This window comes from Eucyclogobius newberryi, unplaced genomic scaffold, assembly GCF_026437365.1.
Source record: "Eucyclogobius newberryi isolate DKJ021-1_F unplaced genomic scaffold, fEucNew1.0.hap1 SCAF_19, whole genome shotgun sequence".
NCBI classification, from domain to species: Eukaryota; Metazoa; Chordata; class Actinopteri; order Gobiiformes; family Gobiidae; genus Eucyclogobius; species Eucyclogobius newberryi.
Window position 1 is genome coordinate 18,659,632 of NW_027315823.1, and position 11,596 is coordinate 18,671,227.

The 11,596-nt window shown below is 41.1% G+C and overlaps 1 protein-coding gene across 3 annotated transcripts in view; it reads left to right on the forward strand.

The window, feature by feature from the left end:
* epha8 (eph receptor A8) overlaps window positions 1-11,596 on the forward strand; it is a 91,363-nt gene that overhangs the window by 67,973 nt on the left and 11,794 nt on the right. For 2 of the 3 annotated variants that reach the window (XM_072452010.1, XM_072452012.1), the window contains exons 7-11: window positions 4,517-4,672; window positions 5,197-5,634; window positions 7,394-7,518; window positions 9,505-9,667; window positions 11,445-11,577. In XM_072452010.1, the coding sequence (XP_072308111.1) occupies window positions 4,517-4,672; window positions 5,197-5,634; window positions 7,394-7,518; window positions 9,505-9,667; window positions 11,445-11,577 (1,015 nt within the window). The remainder of the gene's footprint in view (window positions 1-4,516; window positions 4,673-5,196; window positions 5,635-7,393; window positions 7,519-9,504; window positions 9,668-11,444; window positions 11,578-11,596) is intronic. The other variant, XM_072452011.1, reaches the window with a different exon arrangement.

Genomic DNA, 11,596 nt, shown 5'->3' on the forward strand with positions numbered 1-11,596 from the left:
TGTTTCCCTGTAGATGACGCTAATTGTCAAGTGAATTGATCGGTGTGGACTGCGGTGTGGCACGGATTGAAAACTCCACTGTCTCAGCGCATAAACACATCATAATAAAAAAAAAGATTGATATTCTACTCTATATTTGAGAAATGGCAATCATGCAACAAAATGTACACAATTTTAAGGCAGTATATGTTAGATTGTATTCATTTTTGCGCAATGAAAATGGACAATCGTTGAGATATTTTTTGTTCAGTCGCACTTGTGGTGGTTCTTATATACTATATAACAGATCCAACTCTTTTTTGCAAATATTATTGAAAATACATTGCACAGCTTATATGACGATTTACCGCAACTGACCCAACATACCGGAGCATGTACACAGTCTTAAGATTGCTAACTTTAATTTTCCGTACAAATATTTCTCTGCTGAATCTCCTTTGTGTGTGGTTGAATAATTAGATAATGGCCTGTAGTTTTGATTGTTGGGTTCTTTGAGCTGAATGCTTTGTGGGTGTGGTGGGGACTGACAGTTTCTGACAGAGGAACACTGAACATTTTGTTGCGAACGCTCCTTGTCATTGCTAACGAGGCTACTGTCTGTCACAATGCAAATCAACAGGCACAAGACTGTTTTGATGCTAAGAGTTGAACAAACGTTTGTAAATTGTGTAGGATAAGAGAAAGGCAAATACAATTGGAATGATTTTTCACTGACGATGACGTTGATATTAAATACAATTGGCTTTGTGTGTTACTGTGTGTGCCCATTGATGACTGTTATATACAATGAGTAAAAGTAGAACGAGACAAAATTGTTGAAATTTTTATTGATCCCAAACCGTCAGTTGAAATGCTTTTAAATGCACATCAATACACTCCAAGGAAATCCTCTGCAGACACGGCCAAAATTGGAGAATAGCTTACTCAAAATCTATACAATAATGGGGCATGAGCTATGACCTAGATTTTTTCCTTCCATTTTGTATTACTTTTCAGTCTAATCAAACATTCTGGGATGAATTAGGCTCAATTTGTACTCCAAAACAAAAGCAACAAAAAATAAAAAAAAATTACCCTAATACAAAAATATGGATTTGTCGGGGCAACTGTCGTTGGGATTTTGGGCATTACAAAAATTAATTTAAGTGATTCTTCCTGGACATTTTTTCCCTGAACCCAACAAACTAGTGTCAATCAGACCATTAACTATTACTCTTTATATTTACCAAAACAAATCGAAGCAGAACTAAACATTTGATTTTCCTCTGTGCAGAGCTACTTCTACTTAACGTAGTAAATCAAACATCAGAGGCTAAAACTACAGAGGGTCAGTTTCAAAAAGAGTCCTGCCATTTGTTAGCACTTCGAAGGCTTCAAGAACAATTTCAATTTGATTTGGGGAAAAATAGGCCCTCTTGATTAACTGCTGAAAAGCTTAAATTAACACAAAGCAATTGCTATTTACCTGCTGTTAAAATATGAATCAGAATCAGAAAAGGTTTATTAGGCCCAAGCCGAAGGAGGAGAATTGTCACGGCGAGGGACTTATTCAAATTGTATTTGTGGGCTGGAAAAATGCACGCACTCCGTGAGTTTTAATTTTGAGTGAAGGTTTCGTGAAAAAATATTGAAAGACGGCTCAGTAGCGCCACCTCAAAAATCGATTAACATGGGGCCAATGGGAGCCTGACGCCCAAAAAGGTCGCAGTAAAAATTGGACGTCATGTGAGGACATTTAAAAAATTCTATTATAACCCCGCCCTAAATCATACAATGAAGTCAGCCATATTATATTATTTGATCAAACACGGCGCTGACAAAAGTGCACCTCATCGTAAGCTGAACGCAATGAGATGCAAATGCAGTGGCGAGCTAATAAAATGGCATATTCATAAAAGACATTCTGTACAAGCCAGCTCCAACTCCAGTTGCTTACGTTGCAGACGGCATGTTAGTTGACGCTCTAGCTCACTGTTTTGTGTGATCTAAGAAAGTTCACTGAGGCAGTTCCAAAGTTTATGGCAAGTACTAAGACCAGTCCAAGCAGAGCTTCATTTAATATCAATAATAAAATCCGTAATCACCATATCGCTTTCATTACATAAGCAGTTCCGCCGTAAGCGGTCAACAATCGTGTTATAATATTTGAACAATTTTATAACGGGTTAATTTGTGAGCAGGCGCAATGTGACAACATCACGAGTTTTTAGAGTTGAAAAAATGTAATTATTTTTTAAACATATTTTTTCTCCCACAAACCACCCCAATTTTGACCCCCTGAACGTTAACAAAAACGAAAAATTCAGGACCAGCAAAAAATAGTTTTTTGGTTTCTAATTAAAATTTATGACACACAATGACTCGCTAGAGCCACCTTAAATTTCAAAATATATTAGACTTATGAATTGGTACAAACGTTCCTTATGTCAGGACAAGTAAAACATTATCTATGACCCAACCCTAAACTCCACAGGGAGTCGGCCATTCTGGGCGGAACCCAATTATTTTACATTTTTCCACCTCATACTTTATTTTTTTCCACCTTGAATTTTCAGTCAAAATGCTTGAAAATGTGTCAAAATTAACTACATCCATGTGCGATTAGAGGTATTTTTTTTAAAATTTTTGATACAATTCCAACCGTGGGTGTGGCAAGCTCGTTAACAAGATTTGCCATTTTTTTTGTTAAAACTTGCGTTTCTCTGGCATGAGACGTTGACATAGGGAGATTCCCGACACAAATATACGTTTGGGGAAAATGATGAGCTGAATGCAATGATGTATAATATATTTTACAAAGGCTCTACAGCGCCCCCTTGATCATTTGAATTATGTCGAAAAAATGACTTTGATGTAGACAAATCAAATTCGACACAGACATTCTTCAAGGACCACAACCCCAGCTAAGATGCACAGTGTTTATTAATATACGAGAAACACGAAGAACACGAGTCTTCAGAAATTGATGAGGTTTTGGCGCTTCTGGCGATGAGGGCTGTGGGCTCCCGGGCCTCGATACCCTCATCTAGGAGATAAATTAGAATAATAATTAGAAGAGGTGGGAGGGAGGGGCATGGTCGGGACTTTAATAAACTGCCTGTACTTTGGTAGTTCATTGCTGAGATTCCCCTTGTTAAAATAACCCAGGACAATACACAAGGAGTCTGGGAAGGGCTGCTCCACACTCAAAACCTGCTCCGCGAGCGCACGCTGTGCCTCCTGCACATTCGCGCTCGGTGGAATGTAAACAGTGGCCACAATGAATGAGGTAGAATGGTTTGCATATTAAAGCCAAAATCTAGCAAAGTTCAATTAAAGGTACCATCAGAACATGAATCCCTTCCCGTTAGACCTTTCTAAACTGATATATAATTACCATGGGGATCTGGAGCAGATGAAGGTTGGACTAGCCTGTTCAGATTGGGTCTAAATTTCGGTGCACTGTTGACACTCCCCGAGAGCGGCCCAGAACCCAGACTCTCTGATCCCGATTCACTTTTAACTCTGCACTGATTAATAATGGAAGGACTGCAGATAAATATATTCAGTTCCGTTAGACTTCTGGACTGTAAATGGGGCATACGTTCAGAAAGCAGTTTAAAAAAAGTCCTGTTTGGTCTTTGTGGGTAATTTATGCCACGGAGCGTTTCCATAACCTTTGCTTGTTCAAATGACGCAGATGGAAATGTGCTAAAGGAACATGAAACAGAATTGTCAATGCGGGTGCACTGAGAAATCTTCAGGTTAAATAAATGTAGCTCTGTGATGTTTCAATAGGATGGTCTTTGCAGCAAGTCATAAGCACAGCAAATTGACATCATTATTGTGGCGTTTTTTGGAAAGACCTTGTGTATGATCTAACTAGCACGTGGAGTAGGTATAGTGACATTGCAAAGTGATTACAAGGCGCACTTTGCTCTACTGACCGAGCATGTACGAATTTCACTGCATATTTAAAACCATTTACGTAACGATACAGTTCTTTAAATATTTAACAACAATTAATGCAATTTTTTGTCTTACGATTATTGTGAAAAAACAAAAAGCCCTAACGATTTAACCATTATATTACTGAGACTGAACAACAATGAAATCTTCCATTTTCTTTCAACCCCATTGTCAAACTAACATGTTACTATTCATCAAGTTGTGTTCAGCTTCATGAAATCAAAGTTTTTGAATAACAAAATAAAGTAAATGTAACAACAACAACAACAACAACAACAACAAAAAAACAGATACAAAATGTAGATGCAATGTCACTTTAAAACATTTCTAGTAGAAAGTCACTGTTTGATTAAGGGCTTGTGATGAGTTAATTTCTCTTGCATAGCTTTTTCTTTATTTTTTGTATTTTTTTGCTTCATCCTCAAAACGGATTTTGATAGATGTTTTTTGCCGACAGTCTTGATACTAGTTATCATCTGATGCGTGCATTAATTTTATTTATATATTTTTAACAAAACCTTTTTGAATGGATTTCAAAATAACTGTATGTGTTGTGTGCCTTGTGCAGCGTGTGAGGTGGGCTTCTACAAACCGGTGGCGGGGGACGGTCTGTGTGGGAAGTGTCCTCAGCACAGTCACTCCGAGACCAGAGCAGCCGTGTCCTGTCCCTGTGACTCCATCTACTACAGAGCAGCGGATGACTCTCCTGCCGCGCCCTGCTCACGTAAGAACAGCCTGTGCACTCATACTGCACAAAACTGTTGTGTATAGATCCATAGTAATGTATCGATTTTACAAACAGCTTTGGTAAAAGGGTAAAGAGAATCCAGATCTGCAGAAGATGGGTGGTATATGAAAATGGGATCTTTATACATTTTCTCAATGACAATATTCAGACAATATTTTAACAGTGCGTCAGGATTATGCAGAAATGTGCCTGTAAATGTCTTAGCTTTGGTTCAAGTCTTTTTTTTTTCACGTAATTTTGAATTTATCCAAAACATCAATTGCGATAATATCAATTCTTCAACATATACCTCCTACCTCTGGTGTACATTTTCATTGTCAAACCTGGACAAACTGCAAGATGAATCTAAAATCATGCTAATATAGGAATAAAATAATCACAACTAAGAAATTCTAAGGAAAAGGAATCCTCTTGAAGTGCATCTTTATTTTTTGTTTGTCCTAATTTACATTTCTAACTTGGTAATTGACTTACATTTTATGTCCCATCTCCATCTTCAGGTCCTCCATCTGCCCCAGTAAACCCCATCTCCTCTGTCAACGGCACCTCCGTCAACTTGGAGTGGGACCGCCCTCTGGACACTGGCGGGCGCGCTGACCTGCAGTACGGTGTGCAGTGTCTGAGGTGCTCCGGAGACGGCCCCTGTGAGGACTGTGCCTCCTCTCCAGGCGGGGCAGGAGGAGGTGCGGGAGGGAAGCCCGGCGGAGCTGCTGCCGGTCTGGGGGCAGCAGGAGCCGGGGGGAAGGTGGAGCGCTTGGGGACAGCGGTTGTGCGCTTCATCCCTCGGCAGACAGGACTTACAGAGTCCTGGGTCACCGTGCTCAACCTGGCCGCCCACAGCAACTACTCGTTCCGCATCGCAGCCTCCAACGCAGTGAGCCGCCTGAGCAACGAGGCGCTGCAATACTCTGTGGTCAACATCACCACGAACCAGGCAGGTAGGGTTTGAAAGAGCTCTCTACCCTGACTGCTGGTTTAAACCTCTATTATTGTGTTTCATATGACGTCACAACAGCCAGAAGTGCCTATACTTGAAATTGGAGGATGCAAACATGACTATCATTGGTGTAACAATAATTTTATCAATAATGGCTTTGAATTGTAAAGCACTGTACTCATTATTCCTTCACCATATTTCGGAAATTGCCGTGTACGCCGCCATGAATTGTGTCCATCCTTCTGCTTGTATTAATTAACACAGGGCTGCCAATCTTGACAGAAAATAAGTTCTACACAGACTGTTTTCGGGCCACCTGTTGATACACACGAATATTGAACATTTTATACAAATAAATCACATTTTAGAGGCTAGACTTTTCCCTCATTGTCCACTTAAGTGAACAGGATTCCCGCTCAACCTGAAGTGGCAAAACAACAGGAGTGGTGCAAATCTGTGACAAAAAAATACAAAAGTAGGCAAGACGGAATAAGCGGAATAGTATGTTATTTATTTATACAGCGACAATAAACATTGACCAAAGGAAAGATGCGTCGTACTGGGTTATTGCAGGAGATTTCAGTCATTTCTTACTCACACATTCATCACACATGGGTACAGATTTGATGCATACAGCTTCAACCACCATCACACACACCCACACACACGCACACACACGCACACACACGCACACGCACACACACACACACACACACACACACACGCACACGCGCACACGCACACACACACACACACACACACGCACACGCACACGCACACGCGCACACGCACACACACACACACACACACGCACACGCGCACACACACACACACGCACACACGCCACACACACACACAAGATTGAACCGTCTTGCCGAAGGACACAGTGGTTTGCACTGCTCTGAGCTGTGATCTAACAGGCAATTTTAGTTATTAAAACCTGCCATCTTGTCCCCATCTTAGAGTTCACAGAGTTCAAAGAGTTACTCATTGATTTTGAGAAGTTTAGCATCCCTTAAGTAAAGATTCCTAACCTCTTCTTAGCACTTTCTCTGCTCCGTGTCTCAGACTTTCTAGCTTGTCAGAAGACCAAGTTTAGAGTGTGCCTTCTGCTCACAGTAAGAGTTTGTATGTGTACAATTACAGTTTAACACTGGCCTTGAAAGTCTTACCAAGACTGGCCCAAACTGTAACAAACTTTCTAAAAACTGTCTGGAAAGGCAGTTTTGCCCTTGAGCACGCTGATGGCTAACGTTCACCACCAGCTTAAGTTCAAATGTGAACACATCTTTCTCTCCACACCGTCTGTTTCTCTGCTGTCAAATTACAGAAGAGTGTCAAAAATATAGAAGGCTTAAAATGCTGTCACAACTAAATTTTTGCTGATGATAATAAGGAAAAAAATCGTTCTATATGGTCTATCTATAAGTGCTGCACTGTGTCAGCAACACTGATTCTGAATAGTGGACAAGGTATAGACAGTTTTAGAAGAGATTTGTAGTGAAATACAGACTAGAACTGCTATTGTGTAGTGTAAGGCTAAACGTCCTCAGACATAATGTTTTAATTCCATACACAATCTTGGAACATCTTTGAAGTTCTCTTAATATTTACTAAAAATAAGGATTTTTAAGGATCCTCTTCCGTGCACAAACTAGGTAAAGAAAGTGATAATGTTTGTGTTTATGTAAAGCACTAAAAATAGTAGAACTTTTGCTATCATTTGGCCCTTGTATGATTGTCTCTGTTTGCCCGTATAGCGCCGTCTGAGGTGATGGCGGTGCGTCAGGAGAACACCAGTCAGAACAGCGTGACTCTGATGTGGCATGAGCCGGACCAGCCCAACGGTGTCATCCTCGAGTACGACATCAAATACTACGAGAAGGTACAGCACACTTTCACATACACGCAGACAGACAATTTAATCCATATTCACAAAACAATTGAGAGTTGGCATGTTGCAGTCATTTCCAAAGTCTGTGACCTGCTTCAAAAATCTAAAGAATTTTGACATCCATTATTATCTATCTTTTTGTTTCAATGTTCGGTGAGACCACAATGTGCAAGTAAACATGTGTGTGTGCCTACAAGAATCAAGCATTTACTTCTCTGGCATGTGCATGTTGGTGAGTGTGGTTGGACGCTTAATCTGAGTGCAGAATTGTGGTGGTGCTGCTAATTGAAAGGAAATGGGGGTCTTGAGCTGACGAACAGGAGGAGGATGAGCCCAAGTCAAATCCGGCTCAGTGAAAGTGACAGTGGCAGCGAGCGGCTGAAAGTATAGCCCTAGCTTAGCGACGGGGCTAATTGGTGCCAGCTTGTGTGAGTGCGTTCATAGGTGTGAAGCGTCTTTTCGAATTTATGATATGCAATATAATTCCCACATTCACTCAAAAACAACAAGCATAATAGAGCAACAGTCCTCTACTATTCATTTGTAACTTGCAAACTTTTTCACAAAAATGTCTCCTCATTATTTGTATGTACAAAAAGTAACGTGACCCTTGTGTTACCATTAGTTTGTGTAGGAAAGCCTGTGCCTTGTGTTTGATAGAGAGGGTAGGTGTGCAGGCAGCGCAGTGGGAGCAGCCAGGCTCATAGTGTAACAGGCAGGCTGCTGCCGCTGAAGGATTAGCTGCTCTCTCACTTTTCTGGTGCTGCTGTTTTAATCTGGCCTCACGCTCTGGGCCAGACGTCTACTGGGGATTCAAGTGGACAACTCAGCAATATGCTCCAATGAGGCTGTGCTGCCTCTCAGACACATTACACTGAGCCATGGTCAGGGCAACACCGCTGCCACGGCTAACTATAGCCAATGTGATAATGAGGACAAATTGGCCTGTCACTGTCTTCTTCATCCAACATCAAAGCAAAACAATGCGTTAAATGTAATCTAAAATATCACGCATTGTGGCTATTACAGTTACATGTCCAGGTACAATAGTCACCTAGGACTGGGCAGCTGGTGGAAAAAATATTACTGTTTATTTATCACAGGGACAACCACAGTCCCAAGTTTACCTAAAAGTAATGGGAATAAACAAAAACAAATCAACTATCTCAAAAATAAAAAATAATGAGTGGAGAAGGGTTAGAGTCAGGGAATGGATGCAAAGGATGTGCAGATTTCAGATGGGATTCTTCTCCCATGGGCCTAGACACTGGTGGTGGTAAAAAAAATAAAAAGGCCCGAAAAAGAGAAAACTGATGAATCCCGTGCAAAGGTGGAGCTGGAGGAGGCCTGCGTGAGCTGAATCTCTGACCAGAGGAGCAAGAGCAGAGTTTAAAACATGTTGGCTGAGCGCTGAGCAGAGATGAACAAGCAGGGCAGTTGCATAAGCAGGTGGCCCTGAGCGCTGCTGGGCTGGTGCTGAGCATTGATGGGCATGGCAACTGCTGGAGGATGTGGAGATGAGCAATGATGAGGACGAGGCAGAGCAGGCAACGTAGCTCTGAAGCTGAACTGAAGCTTGTTATGGTGAAGCTTGTTAGGGCCGTTCTTCCAGCCCGAACATTCACTACTCCTCTGTTATTCAGCAAGGAAGGAGGAGCTAAGCACTGCCAAGAACATCACAAAAGTGAAAAGAAAACCGTGAATAGAACGGGATCGCTTTCACATAGTGTATCTGTGTCTGTGGTAATTACGAGGCTCAGAGACAGATAAAGTCTTCATTTAGAACATGCTGCAGCACACAGAACTTACTCAAAATTATGTTATATATTACACTTTTTAAATGCATCAAATTATGTGTAAAATCTGTTGTGATTCAAGATACTACCCAACATCACATGAATTATCAAACCTCTCTCCTACACTCACTGTGGGCTATAGAATCCCAATGGCTACATGTTGCTTGTGTGTTGTGTGCAGGATCATGAGGATCAGACATATTCCGCTCTCAAGTCCAAAAACACCACGGCAATGGTGTCAGGGCTCAAGCCGGGCACTAAGTACATATTCCAGGTGAGAGCCCGCACCTCAGCCGGCTGTGGACGCTTTAGTCAGAATGTGGAGATCCAGACTGGGAAAGCAGGTAAGACCCACTGTAAATATTCATATGTATCAAAGACCCTGTAAAGTGTAACACATTAAAAAACATTTAAGTGGACATTTGGCCTTATGAAGTTATGTGCTGATGACGGTAACGTTTTCAGTTGTAAATTGAATGAGGATAAGGCCATCAATAGATTCTTATCCTTAGTTCTATTATACCTAAATTCAACCTAAAATGTCTTCTCTTTGGGAAAAAAAGCTTCTCTTGGAAGTTACTGGGTGCACTTTAAACTGTATGCTTCTAAATCTAAAAAGATTTGACCAGCCAACGTAGCAGCTTTATAAACTACACATCCACATTTCCTGCAGATGGACTTATATTTGTTCTATTAAAGACATAGCAACAGGATACTGTATTAGACCGGTCTGCTCAGCAGGGCTCCGCACTAAAAAGGCCCTGCGTCTGTGAAGGCCAGCGCACCACCTCTGATCCATTGATCCGTCGGTTGTTAGAGGGTCACCCCTGTCAGCAAAACCCGACCCAGTCTCCTTGTACACTGCTGCTTACAATACACCTGAGGAAAACACAACACGCCAAGTGTAAAGAAAACTCTTATTGGTATATTTTTCTTGCTTAATAGGGGCTTTGGCACATAAGTAGCTGGAGGTCTGCAGAGCTCACCTCCTCCCTGCCCGCCATCTCCCTTTGCTGTTTCTTTGACTAATAGTTTGCTGCTCACCAGACCCCACCCACACACACTCCCCTCATTCTAATTCATTATCCAGCCAAATCAAGAGCTGTACACAACTCCCACAACAGCCCTCATGCTGACTAATCAATATGTCTTAAGTTTGGGAGAGCATCTTCATTCGTTCTGCTGCCCTCTATGGGAGACTCTTGTGGCTCCAGGGGTTCAAGTAATAGTTTATGAGCAGGGGCAGTGCTAAATGGTCAGCCAGGTGTGTCCAATATTTTATCCTCTTTATATACCACATTTAAGTTTTGCATAAATATATAGCCAAGGCTTAAGTGTTTTTCACTCCAGGGACAAAGTGCAGCAGATGTTCGCTCTTTGATTGTAAGGACGGGGTTTGTCTGCTCCCTGTGTATCGTGCCATTAGCCATTTGGAAAACAAAAAACAGGAGCCACCTGGTACACAGTTTTTTTCTAATAATGATTACTGTATCTATTTTTAGAGTGCTTTTAATAATGTACTGGTAATTGCTGCAAGGAGAACATTCAGTACTTGCAAATGTCACTACCTCAGCCCAAATCCACTGACCCAGTTACATTAAAATATGATTATGGAGCAAAATGTATTAAGCTGTTGGTTTAGGCAAACCTTTGTTTAACTTAACAAAACTCAACAAAATAACAATTAGGCTAGGATATTGAGTGATTTTCTCCTGATCAGAATTGCACCAACAGGTTCTGGTATTTACCAATGGGCCTACAAAAACTGCAATAGCTTTCTATGCTAGTTAATTTATTTATTCAAATTTTGTTTAAGATCATATTCTGTTAAGTATTATTTGCAGCCTTGCATGTGTAAAATAAAATCACACTCTGAACTCTCTGACAAATTGACTTCAAAACTATTTATAGGGAATTATTTATCGGCTAATATTTCATCTTTATACTGGGATCACACAACACTCATCCTTTCTCTGAATTTTAAACTGTCAACCTCTTACACTTAATATTTAAAATAGTGTATATATATGGGAAGAAATAAAGGCTAATAAAACTATAGCACTGACACATGTTGCTTGGTTGCTAACAGGGCTAATGTGGGTTATATATTTTGTGACCCAGTTCCCCTGCGCTACAACACCATGACCATCACCTGGATCTGCATGGCTCTGGTGTCCTGCCTGGTCGCCTTCCTGGCCATCATCATCTGCAGGAAACGGCAAGGCTACACTTTACCACACTACCCATCGCTGCTGTGTGTGGAACACTTTTTT